The sequence below is a fragment of the Betta splendens genome, chromosome 2, assembly GCF_900634795.4.
Source record: "Betta splendens chromosome 2, fBetSpl5.4, whole genome shotgun sequence".
In the NCBI taxonomy this organism is placed as follows: Eukaryota; Metazoa; Chordata; class Actinopteri; order Anabantiformes; family Osphronemidae; genus Betta; species Betta splendens.
In genome coordinates this window covers 5,567,787-5,592,851 of record NC_040882.2, presented here as the reverse complement: position 1 = coordinate 5,592,851, position 25,065 = coordinate 5,567,787, and the positions used below count along the sequence as shown (strand labels likewise).

General features: G+C 43.7%; 7 protein-coding genes across 8 annotated transcripts; 5 read left to right on the top strand and 2 right to left on the bottom strand.

Moving 5' to 3' along the window:
- Positions 1-8,811: 8,811 nt before the first annotated feature.
- LOC114851397 (protein boule-like) lies at positions 8,812-12,771 on the top strand. Its single transcript, XM_029143265.3, has 9 exons — positions 8,812-8,972; positions 9,759-9,890; positions 10,169-10,260; positions 10,356-10,410; positions 10,483-10,555; positions 10,776-10,936; positions 11,219-11,290; positions 11,382-11,492; positions 11,845-12,771. The coding sequence occupies exons 1-9, from the start codon at positions 8,946-8,948 to the stop codon at positions 11,914-11,916; spliced, it is 795 nt and encodes a 264-aa protein (XP_028999098.1). The 5' UTR covers positions 8,812-8,945; the 3' UTR covers positions 11,917-12,771.
- An 831-nt stretch (positions 12,772-13,602) lies between these two features.
- On the top strand, positions 13,603-14,492 carry LOC114844317 (gamma-crystallin M2-like). Its single transcript, XM_029131600.3, has 3 exons — positions 13,603-13,708; positions 13,805-14,047; positions 14,168-14,492. Exons 1-3 carry the CDS (start codon positions 13,700-13,702, stop codon positions 14,441-14,443), a joined length of 528 nt encoding a protein of 175 aa, XP_028987433.1. The 5' UTR covers positions 13,603-13,699; the 3' UTR covers positions 14,444-14,492.
- A 79-nt stretch (positions 14,493-14,571) lies between these two features.
- LOC114848804 (gamma-crystallin M2-like) lies at positions 14,572-15,483 on the bottom strand. Of its 2 annotated transcripts, XM_029139585.3 has the most exons (3): positions 15,351-15,483; positions 14,954-15,196; positions 14,572-14,876 (listed from the first exon to the last, which is right to left on the bottom strand). In XM_029139585.3, exons 1-3 carry the CDS (start codon positions 15,357-15,359, stop codon positions 14,607-14,609), a joined length of 522 nt encoding a protein of 173 aa, XP_028995418.1. In that variant the 5' UTR covers positions 15,360-15,483; the 3' UTR covers positions 14,572-14,606. The 2 variants fall into 2 exon arrangements, with proteins under 2 accessions (XP_028995418.1, XP_028995409.1); XM_029139576.2 differs by lacking the exon at positions 15,351-15,483 and having other exon boundaries at positions 14,954-15,223.
- Positions 15,484-18,341: 2,858 nt separating this feature from the next.
- Positions 18,342-19,183, bottom strand: LOC114848819 (gamma-crystallin M3-like). The gene is made up of 3 exons (XM_029139614.2): positions 19,160-19,183; positions 18,772-19,038; positions 18,342-18,674 (listed from the first exon to the last, which is right to left on the bottom strand). The coding sequence occupies exons 1-3, from the start codon at positions 19,166-19,168 to the stop codon at positions 18,396-18,398; spliced, it is 555 nt and encodes a 184-aa protein (XP_028995447.1). The 5' UTR covers positions 19,169-19,183; the 3' UTR covers positions 18,342-18,395.
- A 466-nt stretch (positions 19,184-19,649) lies between these two features.
- Positions 19,650-20,593, top strand: LOC114850831 (gamma-crystallin M3-like). Its single transcript, XM_029142415.3, has 3 exons — positions 19,650-19,760; positions 19,849-20,097; positions 20,267-20,593. Exons 1-3 carry the CDS (start codon positions 19,746-19,748, stop codon positions 20,540-20,542), a joined length of 540 nt encoding a protein of 179 aa, XP_028998248.1. The 5' UTR covers positions 19,650-19,745; the 3' UTR covers positions 20,543-20,593.
- Positions 20,594-21,397: 804 nt separating this feature from the next.
- Positions 21,398-22,366, top strand: LOC114850826 (gamma-crystallin M2-like). The gene is made up of 3 exons (XM_029142405.3): positions 21,398-21,489; positions 21,580-21,822; positions 21,935-22,366. The coding sequence occupies exons 1-3, from the start codon at positions 21,481-21,483 to the stop codon at positions 22,208-22,210; spliced, it is 528 nt and encodes a 175-aa protein (XP_028998238.2). The 5' UTR covers positions 21,398-21,480; the 3' UTR covers positions 22,211-22,366.
- Positions 22,367-23,513: 1,147 nt separating this feature from the next.
- On the top strand, positions 23,514-24,462 carry LOC114848814 (gamma-crystallin S-1-like). The gene is made up of 3 exons (XM_029139599.3): positions 23,514-23,666; positions 23,774-24,016; positions 24,135-24,462. Exons 1-3 carry the CDS (start codon positions 23,658-23,660, stop codon positions 24,405-24,407), a joined length of 525 nt encoding a protein of 174 aa, XP_028995432.1. The 5' UTR covers positions 23,514-23,657; the 3' UTR covers positions 24,408-24,462.
- The last annotated feature ends 603 nt before the right edge of the window (positions 24,463-25,065 follow it).

Below are 25,065 nucleotides of genomic sequence, written 5' to 3'. Positions count from 1 at the left end.
GTTGCTTTACAGAAGAAGAACCTTTTGTTAAGCTCGAATCACGAGAGAAAGTTTCAGTTCAGACTTCAAGCTGAAAATTAGGTTTCACAACAGAGCTAATTAAGGGCCCGAGAGTCTTAGGGTAAAAGTACTGCAGTAAAACCTTCAGCAGAAAACACTATTATATTATGTTCAGATCAATTTATTAACATGGCATAAATAGTAATATTATTCATTAAATTCATTAAAAAATGAAATATTAAAAGTTGAAGCAACAGTGCAAAGTTAAAAATTACATTGTCTCTGAAATCATACAGTAGTTTTGTGATGTATGTTTGTTTTTTGTTTCTTTGTTTAACAGTCAGATGCTTAGTTTTATGTTTTTATTTGCACCACTATAAAAAATGTTTTAATCAATGTTGTATCAGAATATTTTAAGTTTATATCACATATATACTGTATCATATGTAGTGTAAACATGTGAAATGGGCCTAACACTGATTTTGAACTGCCAATGGTTCCTCCGTTCACTGTATTTTAGAAGTGTTGAAGTGAACTTTCATCACAGCTCGTGGTCGAGTCCATGAGGTACTTACAGTAGGCCGTTGTGTGGTTACGTAAAGCAGCCGTGTCTGAACGTATCTGTGTCATTGCACAGTTTGTGCGCTTCACCACCTACGATTTCACACCGTGTCCACCACTTCCATTCTGGTGACTTAAAAATAATAAGTACAAAACATACGTTTTCTATCACACAACTCATGATGGCAAATAAAAAAACAATCAGTCATTGCAGGACAAAAACCTTTTTATATTCACTGTGCGGACAGTAAACTAATTCAAAACATTAAATCTTGCTGCAATGGGCTCATTCTTGTTTGTTTTCATAGTTTAGATTTTGATTAAACAGAGTCTAAAGGTTTTATGTCCCTGAACCGTTGTCTCCAAACTGCAGTAGTATTTGCTCATCAGCTTTCTTTTAAACCTGTTATTGACCCACAATAACTAGAGCACGGCTGAATTCTTTGACCGTCTAACAGGCCGGTACGAGGCCGCGTCGCCTCAGCCTGAGCCAGTGGAAGCGCGGTGGAGGCGCAGCTGGCCGGGCTCCTTCCACCAGCTGCAGACCCTTGTGCAGAAAGAACCTCCAGGTGTCGGGGATTTCACGCTTCTTCCTCCTGCGCCGGTTCCCACTGCAGCCTGCTGAACCGTCGCTGGGTTGGATTAACACCGGCTGTTCCTTCACGGTGCCGTGATGGGCCCACAGCTCAGCACGCTTTGCTGATTGTCAACTGGTGCCCGTCTCCTTTGCGCAACGCACAACAGCCAGTTTTTGGATTCGCGTTCACTCGGTTGTTTTTGTTCCGTGGCCCGTTTTCTTTTCTTCTTCCGCCGTTTGCTCGTTGTTCCTGCGCTCCATGACTTCTATCTAATCACCAGGGCTCGAAGTTTAACTAGGACGTAAACAAGGAAAGGAAGTCCTTTAGAGGAGCAATCACACACACACACACACACACACACACACACACACACACACGCACGCACGCACACACACACACACACACACACACACACACACACACACACACACACACACACACACACACACACAGTTGTGTTTCTCATCAACGTGGGGACTCCCCATTGACATAATGCCTTCCCTAGCCCCTTACTCTAACCCTAGCCATCACAAATAAAGGCAGACGTCTAACCTTTGCTTTAATACGAACCAAATGTCAATTTTAACCTTGGCCCTAAAATCACATGTTTACCATCAAAAAAGCCTTCGGACTGGTGTGGACCAACTACGTGTCCCCACGTTGTCAAAGTGGCCTCACCTTGATAGTAAAAACATGGCTTTTGGTCCCCACGCTGAAGGAAAACATGTACACACACACACACACAGGTGTATATTACATTTCCTAAAAACTCCACATACTGTAAATATGCGCACACCTGGATACATGTTCATGAACACACACACACACACACACGCACACACACACACACACACACACACACACACACACACACACACACACACACACACACACACACACACACACACATACATACGTGCATCCCAGACAACTGCTAACAATTACAACAATTAGTGGTTGAGCGTTGCCAGCCAGACACACAGGCTGTTTATAATATGATCGAACGCAAATGTCATAACAAGTTTTGAGGCAAACAAGATGCGTTATCAGCAAGATGCACCAAACTCAGACCTGCAGTGAGCTGTAGGAAAGAGGCCAAGGGTGAAACACATGCTGATTTATGCTTCTACTCACCACTTACACACGTACAGTATACTAAAGTATAGAGATGTCAGGTTGTTTATTGATCAACCTGCTGCAGCCATTCATTTGATACTAGAAAATGGACATTAGCTGTGCTTCAGTTGCCACATCAGAATATTAACATTGACTTATCAAAATTTGACTCATTACGGTTGAATGACTACAGTTTGGTGCAGTGTGGCTGCAGCATCATGTCACATTCAGGTACTTTCGGCTACTTCAGGACACAACGGGAGGTTCATTAACGGCTGCTGCTGAACTGAGCAGCTCTAACGAGATTAACTGGAGGAGGGCCTGCGAGTGACTAAAATAAGGTTATGAATGGAGGCGTGCGCCGGCGTGTGTCATGTCCACTGTCAGACTGAGACTAGGACTTCGACTCACACAAACGCACCAGGCCTTTTTCACGGGAGACACGTTGACATGTCACAGTAGAGAAAATAAAAAGTTAACATGCACGATGCCTGCGTTGCATCTGGCGTCCTCAGTTAAAGGGTCCTAGGATCGTCCGCGTTGTTGTAGCTCAGTGTCTTCAAAACTTGTGCTTTCTTTACTGTGACAAGTCGAAATGACCGCTGTGAACAGGCCTGTGGCTGCGACTTCACTCCTATTGGCCCTTATTAGCTTTTCTACGTCTCCTCTGTTCAGCTCGGAGCCATTATTCTTCCTGTCTAGTCCAGGATTTCAGCTGGTAAACGTCAACTAATCCACACAAAACAAAGCTAAATATTTAATATAAAATGCACCAAATTATTAATTCCACCTTCAATATTTAATGTGCAGCTGTATTTGTACAGCGTGACCATTTTATGACATGTGTGTGCTCCTTTGATATTAGATGCTGCTACAGTCAAGCATATGACCTGATTAATAAAGATCTCAGGGCCACACAGAAACACTGAAATTGGGGAAAAATGACTTTTAGGTTAATAATGAGGCAACATGTTGATCTCTTCTTGTCTTGAATTTTAGCTGTCTCGCTAAAGCTGTCTCAGCATTTTAGGCAAAACATGGTCTGACGTTGATTATAGGCTTTATTAACTTGCAGCAAATCTAAACTTTACCTGTTCAGCACCTTTTAATACATGTCTGGTAACATTTAATTCAGTTGAATTAAGCACTCAGGCCCGACAGTGGATCGACCATGATCCGAGTGCCTCCGTCCCTCTCTGACTGTCCTCTTCGATCTCTCCAGTCGTCTGTCTTCCTGGCAGGCAGCAGTCTCTCCTACACTGGGACCGAAGCCGCCTCCGCAGACAACGGCCCTAATTTCATTAATTATAAACCAATATGCTGCTGGCAGCCCCTCTGGAGAGGACTTTACCCAGCGCTGGCATCTGTTCAGCGCGAACACAGCGAGGGCTGAGGGGATGGAGGGAGGAGAAAACAAGGACATCTCCGACTCCTGCTATGGGTGAAGCACGGTGCTGTGCAGGGGAGTGAATAAGGGGAGGAAGGGGGGGAGATCAGGGGGGACACTAACTCCAAAATCACAAAGAAACACATGATGATGAGAAATGATGTCATCTGCCATTTGAAAATATTCCTAGACATAGGAGGTTTTCTGATTGTCAGATACAAACCTGGGACTTTTTCTATATATAAAATACAGAAAACCTCAGCATAACAATATACTGTATGACACTGAGTTTATATTTCCTCAAATCCCACTAACAGCCTGAAAAAAGAACAAGAACACATCATATACACGCCCTGTATATTTATTCCATCATTACTGCACACACACTTTCTCACAAACACACGCTCAAAGTGCAAAAACATGTTACCAAAGTGGAAGCTGTTTACTCCCTTATCATTTATAAATTATACTGATAAACACACACGGAAAAAAGGCAAAACTCTGTGAGGCTGCGTTCATTCTTTAGCCGCTAATCGCAGCCCCACGCTCGACTCCTAGCGCGAGTCGCCGTCCCCAAACCCACCAGGATCTAAGGTGAGCGGCGTCCTGTATCACAGAGCAGCTTTAATGTGATTTTCAGCTCTAATTAGTGTTAAGTCACTTAGTGTGTCGTAATGATGTTTGGCTCACGGAGCAGCAGACGCCGTCCATCAGCCAAATGAAATATTAAACTGACCTACCGCTGGATTAAGTGCGTGTGCGTGTGTACATTCATATTTGTGGTTGTGTCAGGAGACGTCTGGAGCGCAAACACACTCGTATAGGCATTTCTGACCTACATTCACCACACACAAACAACAGGGTGTCAGGAGGGGCAGGGCAGCAAACACACGTGTGTGTGTGTGTGTGTGTGTGTGTGTGTGTGTGTGTGTGTGTGTGTGTGTGTGTGTGTGTGTGTGTGTGTGTGTGTGTGTGTGTGTTTCGGTGAAATTGTGCAGGTGCACTGGGCCGTGAATCTAATGCGAAATTAGTGTTATCCTGCTGCCAAATAATTCATGATCTCGCAACCGAAATGATAGCAGCATGACTTGACTTGTCGTCCCCTCGGTCTTTGTCACTCTCCCTCATGAACGATATATTATTTAAAATGTCACATGGAGCAGAAACTAGTAAATAAATACGTACAGCTACAATTGGCAGTTGTCGAGGTTGTTCCCAGATGACTTTTAGGCCTGATTCAGGGTCCACTGTAACGTGCTGACGCCCATTAAAAATACAGAAACACTAAATAAATGTTGAATGTAACTTCATACGTTTATTTTATATTCATATTTGTGGGCCCATAACTGTGGGATCATATTCATTATTGCAAGGTCTTATTGTACATGTACATTACTGAACAGTAGATCTCTAGAAGCCCCAAAGGTTCACCATCACTGCCAGACTGAGGAGCAGCAGGTAGCTGAGTTTAATCTGCATATGAACAAAAGGAGATCTGAAGTAATAATGTGTAATAACAGCAATAATACAATTTAAGAAAATAACCACAACATTACTGGAGCATTTTCTAGTTATGTTACATACTAAAAGCAGCTCAAACGTTGCTGCTGGACGTGTTTGTAGCAGGACATGCAAACATTCAGTCACTGTAACTGACTGTAAATGAAGAACTGTCATCATATTGTAGAATGTATTTAATTAGTGGTCCAACACCGTCTTCGACAGGATGGATCTGGTGTCATCCTGAACTCAAGTCCGTGTGGGAGCAATAGTGTAAATGGTTTTAAATAGGGTGTGACCCAGCTCCAGTTGTTTACCTGTTACGTTCATTTAATACAGGAGGTAAAGGCGAACAGAAATACGAGTCTCTGTTTGCTTTTGGTCGACTGGCCAGAGCCCAGTTCAGTGTGTTTACTCTATTATAGGTCAGTGTGTGCACACCCACTAACTATAGCCGGGGCCCCAGCGTATAAAACCCTAAATAATATGTCTACATTTAGAGAAATCATCGGGTGTCGCTGTGGAATGCAACACCATTGTGGTGAAGCATTTTCATAAAAGAGCAAACAACCACGGGAGAAAGCCAGAGAGGGGACGTCTAGTTCCACTGATATGATACAATGTGACTGACACACAGAGCCTTTATTGCCTTAATAAAGGAAAAATAAAACTTATACCTCAGATTGTTAATTCTTTGCATTATGTACAAATGTATTTGTGTGGATCCATTAGAGGTCTTTGTTATTAAATCTTACCTGCTGCGGAGAGAACAGCCAGCATCACTTCTTTACTGTTAGATTCATTTAGCTCAATATGCTAATTAAAGCTGTTAAAGCCTCAGAAGTGGCGACTGAACTTCAGTCAAAGATTACTTTCCTGCTTTTCATTCTGAAGATTTTTTGCCGTAGACATTTTGACATATCACCGTGGAACAAGCGCGGCTGTAAAAGACGCAATTATTGATGCTGCTTCCATTCCAGTCATTAATGTTTATCAGTAGCACCTGTGCTATTCCTGCTCACAGCGAGTCAAAATGTCTGCTGTGAAAAGCTCCATTATATCGCCGCCGCTCGTTTCACCCTCTTACGCCTGTGAAGCGACATCAGCTGTCATCTGTCAGTGAACGCGCCACGTTGGCTTCAAGCACCTGCACCGAAAGGACAGGAGCAGATAATAATGGACTGGATTGATTATTACATGTAGAGGTTCTGGCCAGACGTCCTTTAAGCCACAAAGAGCAACAAGTGACTAATTTTAGGGCATGTTTAGTTCCAGGAAACTCCAGGTCATGGTTCAGTAAAGATCCTGCACTGAAGCCGAGTGGTCCAGAGCAGCTGCCTCTCTGTCCATAGATGTTGACCAGTAAGAGCAGGAAGGAAATACATGTAGCACACAGGTGATGAAGCTAGGAATGAACTGGGACAATAAGTAAGACACTGTTTAAAAAAGTCCACGTTGCACTATAAAATGTCCAGATTTACTTATGTCTGCCTGTAAACTGGGTCTAATTCATCCCCATGGGCCACCAGGAGCCAGAGCACATACAGTAGAACTGCCTGAGGCTGTGGGCAATAAATACAAGATGAATACGTTTCTGTCGACTGTCACTGTCTGACAGGTTTCTCTTTCGTAGCCATGGTAACGCCTGCAGCTGTGTTTCAGGAGAGATCGGTGAGATATGTGCTGTGCGAGGCTACACATGATCCTGGTTTCACCTTGATAAACAAAGGTTGACAAGAAACACAGTCAATACGAGAGCCTTCCTCCTCTGATAACCTAAACACACATTCGCACACAGTCTGATTACATATACACACATTCACAGTCGGAGCCACATGTCTCCGCGTCGGCCTCCGCCAGGGAAGTCCTGCGATTGCAGCGTAAACACGCCGGAGCTCAGCGAGGGAGGTCCGAGGCCCGGTGTCACCTGAGCGTTGCCAGACTCGCACAGCGCCACCGTCCCAGCTCGCACGCGCGACTTTCCTGCCGACCCATCACATCGTACCCGGCGCGCACGCACACCTCCCCGCTGCCATTTACAATAACAGATGAATAAATGGACGAGGGGGGAGAACAGTCGTGCGCAACCACAGTGGAACTCAGTAATGGTCAGCCAGGCCGACCACGCCTCAGCAAATGTTTGTCCAAACCTGTTATTTCTGGCATTGTGCTGTCTCAAAGAGATCATTTTATTCTGTGAGAGGAATGCGGCAGCTATAAATAGTGTGAAGATGAAGGAGGGGAAATCAGAGATTTGTAGAGTAATTACAGAGTCGGAGTTGAACCCTTCTGTTATGGCTCATTTTTCATCAACCTCTGTCTCCACAACTGTCTGACTGGCTGACCAACCGGGGGAAAACGGCCCTTCTCTCCATGGCACATGTGTCTGAGCTGATATTTGACGCTAAAAGTCTGTTTTGTTTGAACTGTGAGTAAAAACACGGGAATATGTGACATATAATAGTTAATTCTGCCTGTGAAAATCTGGTAACATTTTTCACCTCAGAGAGGAAATTTAGATCATGATGCAGTGAGAAGTTACACTTTATTTGCTCTCTGTGTGTTTTATATTTAGTAACTTAAACAAAGGAGATCAATCAATAAATTAATATGTAAGTACATTTTTAACAATTTGGAAGAACCCTTAAAACAAACCCACATACTGTAATACTCATATAATCCAATAAGATATGATATGTTACTGTATAAACAAAACAAAGAGCTGATGAACACGAGCTTCACTCTCATCCTTTGTTCTCGGAGCCGCTGAAAACAGCGCAGCGCGTCGCCCTCACAGCTCTCGTGTCTCAAGTGATCTTTGTGGACTATAAAAGGACTTTTAGCTGGTAAATTGCTGTAATTATCAAACATGCCCTTCTCATTTTGCGCAGTCAGACCTCGCTGGAAATTCACCCGGCAATTAAGAAAAGCTGGAAATGAATGACAAGTAATGGCGTGGCCCACATTACTCAGATAAGGATAAACATTCTGGAGACGTGAGGGTGTAATGATGACAGGACACACACTGAACTCACCCAGGCTTTTCGCTGAGTGGATGTTAAGGTGCAAATCTGTACACGGCGGTGTGAGTGTGGATAAAAGCTCTTGGGCCTCGGTTACGGTCTTGCGCTGCTACCAGCTGCTCATCAGCTGCTGGAGGCCTTGTGTTGTCACTCTGTTGTGGTCTGAGGAGGAAGAGGTGCTGGTGCTGGTGGGGGCAGGAGGCGCAGACGACTGGGTCGCCAGTCACACAGTAACTACAGCTCCGTGAGTGTTAGACACAGCATCCACAATGGCCCCTTAAGCACTGTATAATTTTTCACTCTCAGTCTCATCATCATCCATGTTCTGACGCTTTTCCTGTCTGTGAAATCTCGGCCCTACAAGTCCTCCTGTATTAAACGCCAGTCTAGAGCCTTAAAGAGGGACTTATTTATTATTTATTTAATATTCTGTCAGCTATTTCAGTTTGTGCATTCATGATGTAGCATGCTACCTGAAACGTCCATTGTCTTGTTTTTATCAGCTTAAGTTTATTGTATTTTACTGACACGCAGATCTGATTGGCGGAGAAACAGCCCCCACGTGTGGCCAGTGTGGGGCACTGCACGCGGCACGGCGCAGTTCGCTCACGAGGCGCACACAGGTGATTTGCGTTGGACTAATTGCGGGTCCAGTTAAGGCTCTCGTGCGGCCTGAGGCCTCTGTGGTACGACGTAGATCACAGGTAACTGTTCACAGGTAAACAACACGCAGCGAAGCTGGATTTTAGGAAAACAGTCAGGAAAAGGAGGAGTAGAAGAATGGCGGCGTTCAAGGAAAGGCCTCAGGTGAGTAAACCTCGGGAAAATGTGATGACATGTGTTTATGTATTCTGCGCTGCTGAGGCGTTGTTTTCGTATTTAATGAGGTTTGATTGGAGAGAAAATTTAGCGTTTTTTTTGTACTTTCTGGCTAAGTAATGGATTGTTTTTTGTAATAGAGCAGTATGTTCGCTTTAATACATTTTTTTTAATAAAGTCTTTAAGTGGTGCAAGTAGAGTGAGCTAAGCTCAGATTTTATTGGTCTAATCAGGCTAAACTGAGTATCAACATTAATCTACCAGGTGCTCTGGTCTGTTTAGCTTTTTAATTTAAGCTAGTGATAATATTTTTATTTATAATAAATATTCCTAATGCTCCTTTGTTCCCCTTATGTTCAAATTGTCATGTTGACTTTTAATTAGTCATGGGTTAATTCCAATTTAAGATTTCTACTGAAATGGTCTATTTTTTTTTAGCCTGTTTAATTAATTCAGTAGTTTAGGCCGTAGCAGTACTAAATTTCATGAGACAGATTCTCAGGCAGTTTTACTAGTTTCCTTTTTAAACTAGTGGATTTGAACTCTTGGTCTTGGTCATGTGTGGCCAGGATGTGCTGCTGTTTTAAAGGAGCTGCTAATGGTTTGCTACAACAACCAACTTTTGTAAAACTGCAGTTTGTTCCTGTTTGATTTGCCATGCAGACAACTGGTCCAAGTAAAGTGACCCTCACTGTGGAGAAATAAAAATGCCAGCTTTTCTGTTGCTGTTTTTAATGCATCCAGCTGTACTTTTTTGATTGTCTTTGTTTCCAGAATGGTAGCTTTGCTACTTGCACGTGTCCTCCACAAACCTACACCTACAGCCTGACCCACCGCTCTTCCTCCCAAAGTGGGAGTGCCGCCATTAACCCCCTTCAGATCTTTGTCGCGGGCTTTGGTTACAAGGTGAGGGCTTTAAATGCGCCGCTGACCAAATGCATGTTTGGTGCGTGGTCGACACTAGGGAGCAGCAAAGGATGTGAACTGGGCTGTGAGGCTGCAGCTGCATGCAACTATTAGGCTTGGACAACCGTCTGCTTTCATAGTTATGTGCCCTTTTCTAGTGTCCTAAACGTATGTAGCAACAATTCTGTTCCTGGGTTTTCTACAATTTTAGAATAATGTGTTATCTGACACTATCTAAACTAGCAGAGTGCTGACCTAACAGTGTGTTTGTGTCCAAGACTTGCGAGCGTGATCTGCAAGACTACTTTTCTCCGTTCGGTACTGTGAGAGAGGTGAAGATTGTAGTGGACTCCTGGGGATACTCTAAAGGGTGAGTTTATCATTCTATATTCGATTCTATAATCGTACTATACAGTCAGTTTGTTGTTCATTTTTAAACCCGCAGCTGTCTACATCTCTCAACAGTTATGGCTTTATTACGTTTGCAACTGAAGAGGCGGTGCTAAAGGTCCTTGTTCATGTAAGAAATGACTGCAGCTTGCAGACGTGAGGTTCGTGTGTGCGCGACTGACGTTTGTCCTTTATTTTATAGGCCGATAGACTCTACTACAGAGACAGGAAGCTCAGCATTCGTCAGGCCATCTACAGGCAAGCGCTGCCGTACAGTGAGTCTGCTTCAAGCACTGAATTCGGAGGGAGGTGATGGATGGTTCAGCGATCTTTGATTCTATTTTAGTTTTCTTTGCCACATGATTAGATTAGACTTGATAGTTAAATATGCATGATTTTTCAAATTTCAATATCACTAACAGATAAGAAATAAATGACTGAATTGGAATTAGCAGTACAGTACATATGGTGTTCTGTGGTTCCATCCTTTCCTAGATAACCGGGTCCGAGAGGCCTACTATAACACCTCTGTGGACCCATCCACGTCCCATGAGCCTATGAGCAAGGCCACAAGCACCAGGTTTTTCTACACTTACTATAACGGGGAGGCTTACTTCTTCAGCCCCAGCACAAACCCACCTGCTCACCACTGGCTTGTAAGTCCCATAACTAATAAACTGAATAGCTAAAGTTCTGTATGGAGAACCGTTAATGTTGGCTTCATCTCAGCTGGTCATAAACAGTAGAAACAGGGTGGGAGGGGTGCAGCTTTTGTCTGTTTGGACGACTAGTTCTAACCTTTTTGAGGCTTTGCCTGTAGAGGAGGCTTTACACAGACCTCTTAACAGAACAAACTTAGCAGCTCCATTAGCGTCGTATTCCTGGGCCAAAACAAATCCACGTCTAGATTTGACCTGTTCATGCTGCTTGTCTTGCAGAATCCTCCTCCAGAACCATCCCTTCAGTCCCATGGTGTTGACAACCAGCAGTCTGCGTATTACTACAACCAGGTTATAGTGCCGCAATTTATGACAAACTACTTCAATATCAAAAATTTAAAATATTGCATAATTCAACAAGGAATGTAACTTTGTTGTGTAGCCTCCAGTTTCCTCCAGTCCATTCACGTTTTCCCAGCAGTCAGAATACGTCAACCAGTCTGCTGATGGAGGTTCTATCAATCCTCTACCCTTCACAGACGTACCAGCCGAGGTACAGACTACCCAAAAAACCAAAAACTCATTACATCAACCCAATTGCTCACATCTCTACAATATATGTGGAAGGTGCCAATTCTATCTGCTTAATCGAAGTTTGGTCTGGCCTGTTGTCAGCGCTTGTAGAGTTTGCAGAAGGACAAAGACTTGTTCTTTTTATGGGTGACATTGGCATTTTTATATTGGTAGATAAAAGCAAGGGTTTCCAGCATTAATGGCAGAACGGTCTTTGCTTGCATTAGTGAGATCTACAGTATGTTGGGTTGGGCAGATTGCTTTTTGCTGTGTACCTTTTAGTTTGACTGGATGCTGCTTAACTCTAACCTGAAATGTCACTTTCCTCCCAGAACGTACTGTTTCCACACTCGTGGGCGTACCTGAACCCAAAGTATCGCAGAGACGTCTACCAGTACCCGTGATGAGCAGCTGGATGCCTGTGAACATCCTGCGTGTGCTACACCCAGTTAAACTTTCCTGCCCCACAACCTCTGCCACTGCATGTTTCATGATGGCTCTCATTAGACAGGCAGCACTTGATGTTTCTGTATCTATGGTTTGATACAGTTACAGACATTAGCCTTGCATCCCATTATTGCTATTTACAGTAGTTGTTGCCTTTGGGTTTGTCAGTGAACAAACTGGGTGATGATACTTTTGTGTTTTAGTTAATGATTGCAGGTTAATGTTTTATAAATCAGTTGGCGAGGCTCTAGCACTTTACCAAAGCCTTATTAATTCAGATTTTCCTTTTTTTTTTTTTTTTTTTTGGGAGGTAAATGTTTTTATTCAGATTTTAATGATCTTATTGCTGCTGGAGAGGGGAATTTAGTGGCTTTTCTTTGTGCACTTACATAGATCATACAAAAAATGTTAACTATATGTTTTGAATGATTTAATTTAAGCCATGTCCAGTAGTCCTATTTTACGGAAGATTCAATTGATCAAATTTGCATAGGAATCAGATTTGAAATCTATTGGTTCCAACATAAGCATTTGCTGTTTGCGGCTCAGTCAGTCCTAACAGTATTTGCGTTATTAGAGGATGCTTGACATGGTAAAAAATAATGAGAGCTGTGGAAGTGACTAACTTGTTGGCACAAGTGGGCTCCAATTTCCATTTTTCCTCGCTTCTTGTAAATTAGTTGGTCAGTTACATTTTGTGATGTTTTAGATGAAATGAGTATTACTTGACAGATCACTTATTTAAAAAAAAAAAAGTACCTTTTATGATGATTTCACTGTCATCCCCTCATCTGTATATTGGCACCTGTATTGGTTAAAACATGTATATAGAAGAAAAGCATACTTTTTTTTCTTCTTTCTACGCATATTTTGTCTTGATGTAAAATGTTTGCTTCTAAAAGCAGAAAACATTGAAGAGCAAAATAAACCCCTTTTTACATGACGTCATGCTGTAATCCATTTGTGCAATCCAGCACTGTACAGTACTGTATGTTTGTAGCACTAACCATCATTTGGTATTGGTTGTATAGTATTGCCTTCAGGATCTAAAAACTGAACCTGGACTTTATTAGTTTGTGCACAAGGCATTTTATAAACTTAAAATTCAACTAGTACAGGACAAACCAATCCAGTTGGCCTTTCAAAGTGCTCAAACATTAATTTCCAGAAGTGCTTGAAACTAAACGTTCGCATAAAGCTGAACATTTGAGTAGAAGTTTGTCTAGCGACTAAAGATGGAGTCGTCTGTGTAAACTATTGAGTTTGTTCTAATATTTGCGCTTAATGGAAAGTGCAAAAAGTTGGCAAACATCCGTTCAGTCAATATAGATGTTTCGTACCGAACCCAAGCACATGATTTTATTTCAATAACTTTGTTGTTTGCGTGTTATCTACAGATTTATTGCAGCTTTCATGTGGTGTAGGCTGCGCTGCTTGTTTTGGCCTTTGGTCTAATCTTTCCAGTGAAAAGGACACGTATGCGGCCTGTTTTTGCTGATACTGTGGACGGTGGCAAACCAGCACACGGTGGTGTTTTGATCAATAGTGATGGACATGTGCGAAGTGGACAACAATGTCATTAACACGCTGTGTTGTCACTATACGTAACCAGATCTGTGTTATAAAACCTATTTGGATGACAATACTTTATGCTGTGCCATCACACAGCTACTTTATATAAAAGGACAGCAGCGGCGGCAGCGTCTATTGAGCTACAGTTTGGCCCCTGCACTTACGACAATGGGAAAGGTGAGCTTGCTGCGCGTTACTGAAATTACAGTAACACATTTAAGCCTTTACATGTTAAGATGCTGCCAGCAGCTAATCAGCATTTGGACTTTTCAGATCATATTCTACGAGGACAGGAACTTCCAGGGTCGGCACCATGAGTGCATAAGCGACTGCGCCGACCTGCACCCCTACTTCAACCGCTGCAACTCCATCCGAGTGGAGAGCGGCTGCTTCGTGGTATATGAGAGGCCCCAGTACCTGGGCCACCAGTTCTTCCTCCGCAGGGGGGAGTACTCCGACAACCAGCGCATGATCGGCATCAACGACTGCATCCGGTCCTGCCGCATGGTTCCCATGGTAGGAGTCACTGAGCCTGTTTAGTATGTGTAGTATCACGGAGCTGCCTCATAGTTGAACTGGCAGGTTGTTTTCAGACTGTGACAGGTCTCTGACCCTTAGTTCTTCTACTTCCTGCAGCACCGTGGCTCCTACAAAATAAGACTGTTTGAGCGTCCAGACATGGGCGGCCAAATGCAGGAGGTGAGCGAGGACTGCCCCAACGTCCAGGACCGTCTCCGTATGTCTGACATTAACTCGTGCAGCGTGGTCGACGGCCACTGGCTGCTGTACGACCAGCCGAACTACAGGGGCAGGACCTACTACCTGAGACCGGGCGAGTACCGCAGGTACAGCGACTGGGGCGGCGCCAGCCCACGGATCGGCTCGCTCAGGCGGATCTCTGACTCCAACTAGAACATCCTTCTTCTCTCTGTTCTTAATAAACATGCTGCTCTTTGACTCGTCTATGTCTCATGTTCCATTATTCATTAGTCGTGGACCACTTTTGTCTAACGAGATTTTAAAGCAACCCAAGAAGCATGTAGCAGGATAGTTCTTTATTGACAGCTCATGTTGCTCACACAGAGACATGTCTGATGGAGCCCACCCTGGGACTCAAGCCCCCCCACTCGTTGAACCTCCTGTATTCGCCGGGGCGCATCAGGTACTGGCGGCCTCTGTAGTGGGGGTGCTCGTAGAAGATCCAGTAGCCGTCCATCACGTTGCAGGAGTAGATGTCGTTGAAGTGGAAGCGCTCATACAGGGACGGGCAGTCGTCAGTCAGCTCCATCCTCTGGCCTCCGAACTCCGGACGCTCGTAGATCATCAGTCTATGAGAACCTTGGTGCTGAGAAACACATTGATTGATTTGTTAGGCGCTGAGTCGCCAGTTGAGGGGCTGTGACCTGCCTGACGGGTTCTTACCATGGGGATCATGCGACAGGATCGCACGCAGTCGTTGAACCCCATCCAGCGCTGGTAGTCGGTGTAGTCCCCCTTCCTCAGGTAGTACTGGTAGCCCATGTAGTTGGGCCTCTCGTAGACCATCCAGTCGCCGCTGTCCACCCTGATGGAGTTGCAGCGGTTGAAGTGGGAGTGCAGGTCGGAGCATTCGCTGCTGCACTCGTAGGAGCGACCCTGGAAGTTCCTGTCCTCGTAGAAGATGATCTGGAAGTGCATCAGTGGATTTTTAAATCTTTTAAAAGTGTTGCAACGAAATGAAACGTGTGTACTGCGCTCTTCCAGGTCAGCGGTTCCGGCCGAACAGGCCACGTAGGTAAACGGACGCATAAAAGAGACACAGCAAAACAAGCCGCCTTACCTTGCCCATTGTGTTGGCTAAACTTGGTCACACTGTAGCAGCAGCTGTGGGCCACGCGCTGCCTTTATAACCCGTGGATGACCTGTGTCATTGTGGCTCAGGACAATAACTGGGCTTGTCAGCTGTTTCTGGCAGAACATTTTCTTTTGTCCCGTGTGGTCAACAAAGCCAATCTGCTGTTTTCCTTTGAGCAGAGTCTACGCTCTGAATTCTGTTCATTATCGTACTCAGTGCAACAAAACTATTCCACATGTACACGTAGTTCCAGCAGGCAGTGAAAATACATCGCTTTTAATGTATTTGGAGCTGATTATACATATAGTATCACAGAGGTGGTGGAGAAGATGCCATAAAGTCACAGCACAACCATGGTCCTGATCTTAATTACACACACTTATTAGAATGAACATTGGAAATGAGAGAAGCCTTTGATGAATAATCACCATGATGCAACTTTCTGAACTCCTGTGATCATAACTGCTTTGTTACTGTGCACCAAATAGAGTGTCTCCTTTTAAAAGACTGTTACTTTAGAGACACGTTTTCCTTGTGTCAGCACAAGCTGTCTACTCTTTAGAGGTTCTTGAAGGGAATCTCAGTAAATGTAAAGTAAATGTTGGAATCACACAAACATAGAAAGAAATTAGAAATTAACCCTTAATAGTCCCACAGTGGGGAAATTCATTCTCTGCATTTGACCCATCCCCTTGGGGGAGCAGTGAGCTGCCACATGAGCGGCGCTCGGGGAGCTAGCGCGAAGTGTCTTACTCAAGGACACACCTGATGCCGAGGCAGGGGATCGAACTGCAGACCTTCTGCCTTCCGAGGTCGACACGCTACCAACTGAGCTACCAGGCCGCCTAAACATGCTAAAGACCATGTGAACACAATTGTTTAGAAGTACAGAATTTCCATGTAATTGTTTTTACAAATACAAATCTTCTTTTTGAACCATATTTTTTGCTACATTATTATGTCACATAAAGATCAAAAGTGACATTTAGTCTAAAGCTTCACCGATGACTTTCCACAGGCAGATTGTGGATATGTACTGTACTATAGCTCTATATATGTATCAGTTTTAAATCCAGATGCTTTCTCTGCTCAGTTTGACCAAATGTCCAGACCCTAAACAACTTGGCAGTTAATGGTAATTAGTCTACTGAGCATAAACCCTGGTCCAGTTTTAGACAAATCAAAAATCAAACGTGACATAAGCATTTAGTTTAATAGTTAAATATCAGTCTGAGTCTGTTAATGCTGCACAGTTTAAACTGGTACAAAACCGCAAAAAATTCAGTTAACAGGTAAAACTGTATAAAATTCATTGTGGCTGCATTTCACCGTACAATAGAAATTACATGCAACCAATGCACAAGTCACAGCCTAATTGAACTAAGTCTCTGTGAGGCTCCGGTTCTGTCCTGGCCTCAGGTGAATCAGTTTGCCTGCTCTAACATCAGCCAGGGGCCCTCTATCAATCAGCATCATTTGACCTTTGCTCATAAAAGGCGTCTGGAGCTGCCTAAGTACATGTCAGATGTGAGTATTGTGATGAATCAGGCAGAACGTGTTTTCATTAGAAAACACCTCATTCCTCGCGTGGGACAACGCGGCAGGACTGAATGCAGTCAATGAAGGATTCAATGAGTTGGGCCGGCCATTGAGCATGCATGTCCCCCTCTCCACCCTGCAGCTTCATCTGCTCAGGTGGGACGTGACCTCAGAGCGGTTCTCAGACAGATGTCTGAAAGCAGCATTAGTCACTCTGTTGCATGGCTGAGAGCTAGCGCTTTGCTACTGTACATGTGCACCAGCAGAGATAAAAGCATGTGTATTATTCAGCTGCTGGGCAGAGGTCTGCTCTCTCACTGCTTTCCCACTTTATGCCTCATGTGACATCTAAAGAATCTGCCGCTCTGTTCTATGGAACCACTGAGTCAGCCCGTCAGCATGCAAGTCCCACTGCATTATACATCGAGGCGGTGAAACTGTAATTGCTCAGTGTGGGGTTTTCAGCGGCAAAGCAAGTTCTAGGTTGTGCTTTGTTGCCTTTTATTGTAGAACACGCTTCCAGATCTCTCTGCACCAGGTTGACGCTTGTTTCATTAAACATTGTGATCTGAAGCCTAAAAAATGAAGAGTTCACTGCTTCCAGACTTCTGCTTCTACAGCATAACATCCCATTTCATTATGTCACAAACCTTTAGATCAAACATTATCAAACTAGCTTTAAATGCAGCAAATGTCGTAATTCCGTGTATTTATCCTTTAATCACCACCAAATTAATGAACATGTAGTTTTTCTCTTTGTACCTACTGACCCAGGACATTAAAGTTTGTCTGTATGATGTAGTGATAATTTAACATTATATTCTCTGTGCATATTATTGGTATAAAGTCTTTCATTTTTCTATAATGAGCTTCTTTATGGACGTTTTACGCATTTTGCACCCAGTATCTTATAACAGGTTAGAGTGTAAAACACACACTGTGCGCTTATGTGTCCTAGAAGCTTCTAGTAATGATTGTGCCATGAATGAAGTTTTTTTTTGTCGGAGAATAAATCAGAACTTCAACACTTCCATTTAAAATCATAATTACAGTATGATCATCTATCCAAATTGTTTCTCACTGTCATTAAGTTCGTCAAAGATAAAACCAATAGTTGTTGTTATGATCATGATTTTTTGTTGTAGTAAAAACTGCAAAAACCCACAGATCAATGTATACGTTTGGATGCAGCATCAGAACTTATTCCATATAAAAACATATGGGAAGGTTGAATGTGTGTAGCATAAACATAACCCCCACACATTTAGAATCAAAGCACATGGTGAGTAAACTAGCTCATCATTGCTAAAGGTCTGGCCTTCATGTGCTAGGCCTCATCATAAACCGTGATCCATTTTTATGATCATTTTAGAAGGATAAACTGTGCATGATTCTTTCTCAAATGTAAAATATGAACTCACTCAATCAATACAAACGTGATACTTCAAGTCATTTTATTTTTCACCTACTCTTTGTTAAAATAAACTACATTCAGCAAATATCCATGATGCGTCTGATTGAGCTGATTCTCATTATGTTGCTGGTTCCCATGTCTCGGAGGTTCCTGTACTCTCCTGGCCTCACGTACATCATGCGCCCTCTGTAGTTGGACTGTTCAAACATCAGCCAGTGGCCGTCCATCACGTTGCAGGACTGGCAGTCGGACATGTAGTACCGATCCTGCAGCGACTCGCAGTCCTCCATCAGCTCATGCATCTGGCCCCCGAAGTTCTCCCTCTCGTAGATCCTCATCCTGAACTGCCCTCGGTGCTGCAGAGTGGACAAGACAGGTCCAGGTCAGATGACCTGCACGCATGGCACCAAGCATGACCTCAGTTACAGCGAGCAAAGTCTAAACGTGTCTCACCATGGGGATCATGCGGCAGGAGCGAACGGTGTCCAGCGTTGCCGTGCCCATCATGCCCATCATGCTCCCCATGCGCTGGAAGTCCGTGTACTCGCCCCTCCTCAGGAACACCTGGTTCCCCATGAAGTTGGGCCGGTCGTACACCACGAAGCAGCCGCTGTCCACCCTGCAGGAGTTGCAGCGGTTCAGGTGCATGTGGATGTCGGAGCAGTCGCTGCTGCACTCGTAGGAGCGGCCCTGGAAGTTCCTCTCCTCGTAGAAGATGATCTGCAGGAAGAGGACAGAGGACAGGAGACAGACATGTTAGGAAGCACCATCTGCTACAGTTTGCAGCAGAATATGTTGAACAGCACATAATATGTATTTTATCTATTGACTCTGTTTTTACCCTGCCCATGGTGACTGTAGTAGTTTTTGCATATGATGCCAGCCCAGCCCCACATTTATATACGCTATCGGCCACAGACCACCTTGCACACCTTTGTGTGAAACATCATGACTCATCACGAGGTTCACGTGGGGCTTCATTCATTCTTTTACAGCACAATTCAATACATTTAATTCTGTGCTGAATGTAGTATAGGAAGGTCGGGTAAGGTCATGTAATGAGCCCAGCGGCACATTAACTCCACTTGTACTTTGCAAATAAGTGCATGAAATGCAATAAAACATGTGAACTGTGCGGTGAATAGTTTAGGTCTGGCATGCAATCATTTGTACAGAGGAGATTTGAATTAAACAGGCGCAGCTGCTGGAAGCGAGTGTAAAAAACAATATTGAATTGACAACGCCTCCTGCAGATCGTGACGTACAGTAAAGTCTGCCTCCCTATAGTGCAGCTGTGTGCCACAATATAGAGTGATGACTCAAAGGTTTCAGCACAAGCCATGTGGAAATAGTACGGCTGTGCAATGTATAAAAAGGGAAAAGGGCCGATGTTGATGCTGTTCATCTGAGATTAGCTCACAAATATCATGACCATGGGGAGGGTAAGTGAAATGCACCACACCATAAAAGATTTAGCAATAATAATATTAATAAAATAACCATTTATTGAGTTTATGTGACTGATTGCAGATCATATTCTATGAGGACCGCAACTTCCAGGGCCGCTCCTACGAGACCAGCAGCGACTGCCCTGAGCTCACCTCCTACCTGAGCAGGTGCAACTCCTGCAGGGTGGAGAGCGGCCTCTTCATGGTCTACGAGAAGCCCAACTTCATGGGCCAGCAGACGCTGGCGAGGAGGGGCGAGTACCCGGACAACCAGCGCCTCATGGGCACGAGCATGAGTGACTGCATCAGATCCTGTCGCATGATCCCCACGGTAGGTTGAGGGAGAAGAACTCACCCTGAAGGCAATTTGCACTGATTTCACTTGTATTTAGGCACAAACATCAGTGCTTGAGGCTGTTTTCACTATCAACTATATAAGCACTGGACAGTTGTGCAATGTTTTACCATGGAATGAGGTGGTGTAATGTTGTCACCCACAGCACAGGGGACCCTTCAGGATGAGGATCTACGAGAGGGAGAACTTCAGCGGCCAGATGCACGAGCTGCTGGACGACTGCGAGAACATGATGGATCGTTTCCGCCTGGCCGACTTCCAGTCCTGCAACGTGATGGACGGCCACTGGCTGATGTTCGAGCAGCCCAGCTACAGAGGCAGGGTGCTGTACCTCCGGCCAGGGGAGTACCGGAGCCTCCGGGAGGTGGGGCTGAGCAACCCGAGGATCAGCTCCATCAAGCGCATCACGGACTCCTGTTAAGACAAGCGCTAAATGTACCGAGTGGGAAAATAAAGCAAGCTGAAGTCCAAACTCTCTGATGCCTGAATGTCATTTGCATCACACACTAGACATAAATATTACACGTTAGGCCAGTTTAAGTGGGGGCAGGTCAAAAGTGAATATTATTTGTAATATTAGTATATAAGCGTGTTCAATTCTATCTTTGTTCATCAATATGCTGCTGTTAAAAAGCTGTCCCTACTTATGTGATAAAATAGTCTCTGACCATGATCATAAGCCAAGTTTGTGCGAATTGGTTTTCAGCCTACACTGACCTGGATGGTTTACACCAGGCCTCTTAGTCATACATTACAGTTTGGAAATGTTTACAGTTTCTATAAAGCAGAGTTCAACAGGAAGTTGTTTATCTAGTTTACAACCTGGAACAAATATGCATGTTATAAATAAAATAAGGGAAGAAGACATGCAGCTATTACAGCCATCTAAGATGCTTCAGTCACAATTAGCTGACTCTGTAGAAAAAAGACAGAGCAATGAGTGAGAACTATACAAAGTTCCTCTTGAGGAGCAATTAATTTTGCCCAATTTTATCCATGAACTTGTCCACAATGTACAAAAATGACCTAACCTGTCCACATAGTCAGAGATTGTTATATATATTTAGGCAAACATAAATAAATGTTCAAGTAACCCCATATGAAGAACATAAATGACGTGTGCATGTTACAAACTCATTTTCCTTCCATCACTGCCACTGAGCCTCTGCCTTCAGTGTTGCAGCAGGCGTTTGATACAGAGTCATCACTGGACCGGAACAAAAGCAAATCATTGCAAATTGCTGATATGTAAATCTACCTCATTTGAGTATCAAAGGCTTGACGCACTCTGCACATTCGCTTGATCAATAAATACTTTGATGGGGCTGCAGCTAAGAATGATGTGTACAGTGGATCCAAATGGGGAAGGTAAGACACTGTATGAGCTGTTACACCTGCAACAAACCTTAGATTCCAAAGTACAACAGAAGGAGTGATTTCCCTATGTTTCTACCACAGATTACTTTCTATGAGGAGAAGAAATTCCAGGGCCGCTGCTACAACCTAAGCAGTGACTGTGGCGACCTGCACACATACTTCAACCGCTGTAACTCCATCCGCGTGGAGAGCGGCGCGTGGGTGGTCTTTGAGAAGCCCAGCTTCAAGGGCTTCCAGTACGTCCTCACCCCCGGGGAGTACGCCGACAGCCAGCAGTGGATGGCCCTCAGCGACAGCCTCAAGTCCTGCCGAGCTGTAAAACATGTAATGTAAAACTTTAGTCTATCATTGCTTAACATGCTAAACACTTGGTTGCATTTTTTCAAGGGAAAACACATACATATCTGAAATCCACCGCGGACCCCTCGTCTTTCAGGCGTACGGCAGCGCGTGGAAGCTGAGGCTGTACGAGAGGCCTGACTTTGGTGGCCAGATGCTGGAGTGCTGTGACGACTGCCCTTCAGTGTACGACGCCTATAGGATGCGTGAGGCCTACTCCTGCGTGGTCACGGACGGCGCCTGGGTCTTCTACGACCTCCCAAACTACAGGGGCCACCAGTACCTCCTGGAGCGGGGCGAGTACCGGCAGCACGGCGCCTGGGGCGCGTCCTCGCCCGGTGTCGGCTCCTTCCGCAGGATCACAGAGTTTTAGCCCAGCCAGATTTGTCACATAACTATGCTGACGGTGGAACCACGCAGTCAATAAATGAGAAGCAAACTCTGAGTTGGTTTTCTGTAAACTCATGTCATACCTCGGTTTTATTAGTATTCAGACATTAAAATGGCAACAGCTTGGTCGATATGATTGTTCTTTTTAATTATAGTGTATCCATAATATTTAGTTTTTCTAAATATTAATTTTATTATAGTGTCTTTAACTATTCATATTTTAAACACTGACTGCAACTTAAAGACTTCATATCTGACATTAAACCAGCTTAATCTTATAAATATTCTTCAGTCATTAAAAAAGGGACACGGAATTTGCATTACTATGTCTGGAAAACCTGCTTTACAGTATAGCCCCAATGTGACTATTGCACAGACATACTGTGTACAAATAAATTGTTATACCGTATATATAATATTAACATTTAATACAAGTGCTTGGGTTCAATCATGATAACAAGAGAAGGAGAAGGGAAAACAGATACTGTGTCTTTCTTCCTAAACCACCAAGCGCACTGTTCTATTGATAAAATAATATTACAGTATGAACGATTAGCATACAGTATTTCTCATGAACTGTGCATCTTCTTCAATTTATTAAAATATGCTGTGTGGATATTTTCTTGTATAAAGTTCTGACGGTAGCAGTCAATATTGACTGGATATAACCCATGGTACAAAGTCAGTAAACTCCATTCTGATCATTTAAATATTGTTGCTGTCTAAAGTCTGACCTGAAGTTATAAAAGAAAGTCCAAACGTTCTGACTGTTCATCCTCTGAAGAGCATTAGTAAAAGTCCAATCATGAAATCTATCTATGAAATCTAAAGACCTTGTCTAATGTACTTTGCTGACATATTGCGGGTTTGTAACAAAACTTAAAACAGGTTTTGAATAAGAATTCCTGCTGGTGTTGCAGTATCACACAACTAATACAGTAAGTGATGTTCTGGAGCACACTTACAATGCTTTTTGTGTGTTTTATGTACTGTACAATAACATCATTTCCATAGCACTAATATGTGAAAATGCAGTTTATTCATCACGCGTTTGGCAGCATATAAAATCATGACTCAGCATCTCCTGGGCGGCCTCTGGTGCCTTCCCCGCTGTGTCACTGACTCAGCTCAAAGCGTTTCATATCAAACCGAATGCCCTGCAGTGCCCTTGTTTTTGTCAGCACGCTCTGCTGCCTGCAGTGGCTTTGGGGTGCTTTGCACTTTGCATTTGCATTGTTTAGGGAAACAGGATTGACCGCATCAGAACAATGTGATAAGCCTGGCTAAATATTGAATCGCTGATTGAATAATCCAGTTCACACAAAGCAAGCCATGTGCTTAGTTTTATTGTTCTTCTTCTGTATAAAGAGAATATTGGCGGTGGCTGCTTTAATGTTTTATACAACGCATCAAGCCATTTGATATTAACTATGGAGAAGGTAGGTGTGACTCTGTGGTGTGTATTTAGAGTTTAAGCATTTATAGCTTTAAAGATTTTTTTTAAATAAAGATTATTGTCTCCAAACTATGTGCACATTTATTCCAGATCACCTTTTACGAGGAGAGAAACTTCCAGGGACGATTCCACGAGTGTGATGATGACTCCAGCGACCTGCTCACGTACTTCAGACACTGCAACTCCATCAGAGTGGAGGGAGGATTCTGGGTGATCTATGAGAGACCAAACTACATGGGCTACCAGTATGTGCTGGCACCTGGCGAGTATCTGGACTACCAGCGCTGGCTGGGTTTCAATAACTCTGTGAGGTCCTGCCGCATCATTAGGAATGTGAGTCAATGTAGATTCTGCATATTTTTTTACGTATTAAACTGAACAAAACCTTACTGTTTACTGTCTACTCTATGGCGATTTAAGACTATCAGTGTCGTTTAATGCTTTTTTCCAGGTGGGGAATTCATGGAGGATGAAGGTTTGGGAGAAGCCGAACTTCGAAGGCCAGTCCATGGATTTGACGGACAACGTACCCACCTTCCCCGAGCACTGGCCCAGCCCCAACATCCACTCCTGCAAGGTCTTAGAGGGAGCCTGGGTCTTCTTCGATCATCCCAACTACAGGGGGCGCCAGTACCTGCTGGAGAGGGGGGAGTACAGGCGATACTCTGAGTGGGGGGGCATGCAGCCAAGTGTTGGCTCTGTTCGCCGCGTTAGAGAACAGTGACGTACAAGGCTCAACAAACATGTTGAAAAATAAAGTCATTCTATGAAGAGCTCCACTGTTGTATATACTGTCATTTTTTGCCTAGTTGATGATACAGACATTTTTCATTCAGAACATTTTTAAACTGCTTCTAACAATTATTGCTTAATCATGTAAACATAGATATGAAAACAAGCAGCAACACTGAGATCCACTGAAGTGAGTACATAATAAATCATTAAGACTTTTATAAAGTCAAACACCTTAACTCTGCTGTGGATAATTCCCTTGTTGCATCGTTAGATTTATGCTGACACAGGTCAGTTTTTGCATATTCTGCTCATTCATAAAGTATCTGACCCCTTACAGATATCACAATAAGAAAGGAGCTAATAGTGCAAATAGTTAAACTAAACTAAACTAAACTGCAGTCATACACAACTGCCTTTGTCAAACCTAGAGTAAAACACTACATGCAGCATATGCATTATAAATATGTCATAAATTACAATAATTATCATATATTTAATACAAAAAGTCAAAGTGTCGAGAAATGGAATAAATATTATGGGTTTAGAGGAGGAGGAGAGACCTAACATCAGTGTGGCAGCATTCACCAGCCACTTTCTGCATCGCCACAACAGCAATCTAACAGTAACAGAACGTATGAAGGCCACAA

Coding starts and splice junctions, on each gene's coding strand:
- LOC114851397 (XM_029143265.3), top strand. CDS start 8,946: ATGGCGGCGTTCAAGGAAAGGCCTCAG. Junction 8,973..9,758: donor CGTTCAAGGAAAGGCCTCAG/GTGAGTAAACCT, acceptor CTTTGTTTCCAG/AATGGTAGCTTTGCTACTTG. Junction 10,411..10,482: donor TGCTAAAGGTCCTTGTTCAT/GTAAGAAATGAC, acceptor TTTATTTTATAG/GCCGATAGACTCTACTACAG.
- LOC114844317 (XM_029131600.3), top strand. Junction 14,048..14,167: donor CCTGCCGCATGGTTCCCATG/GTAGGAGTCACT, acceptor TACTTCCTGCAG/CACCGTGGCTCCTACAAAAT.
- LOC114848804 (XM_029139576.2), bottom strand. CDS start 15,208: ATGCACTTCCAGATCATCTTCTACGAGGACAGGAACTTCCAGGGTCGC. Junction 14,877..14,953: donor CCTGTCGCATGATCCCCATG/GTAAGAACCCGT, acceptor TGTGTTTCTCAG/CACCAAGGTTCTCATAGACT.
- LOC114848819 (XM_029139614.2), bottom strand. Junction 18,675..18,771: donor CCTGCCGCATGATCCCCATG/GTGAGACACGTT, acceptor TCCACTCTGCAG/CACCGAGGGCAGTTCAGGAT.
- LOC114850831 (XM_029142415.3), top strand. Junction 20,098..20,266: donor CCTGTCGCATGATCCCCACG/GTAGGTTGAGGG, acceptor TGTCACCCACAG/CACAGGGGACCCTTCAGGAT.
- LOC114850826 (XM_029142405.3), top strand. Junction 21,823..21,934: donor CCTGCCGAGCTGTAAAACAT/GTAATGTAAAAC, acceptor CTCGTCTTTCAG/GCGTACGGCAGCGCGTGGAA.
- LOC114848814 (XM_029139599.3), top strand. Junction 24,017..24,134: donor CCTGCCGCATCATTAGGAAT/GTGAGTCAATGT, acceptor GCTTTTTTCCAG/GTGGGGAATTCATGGAGGAT.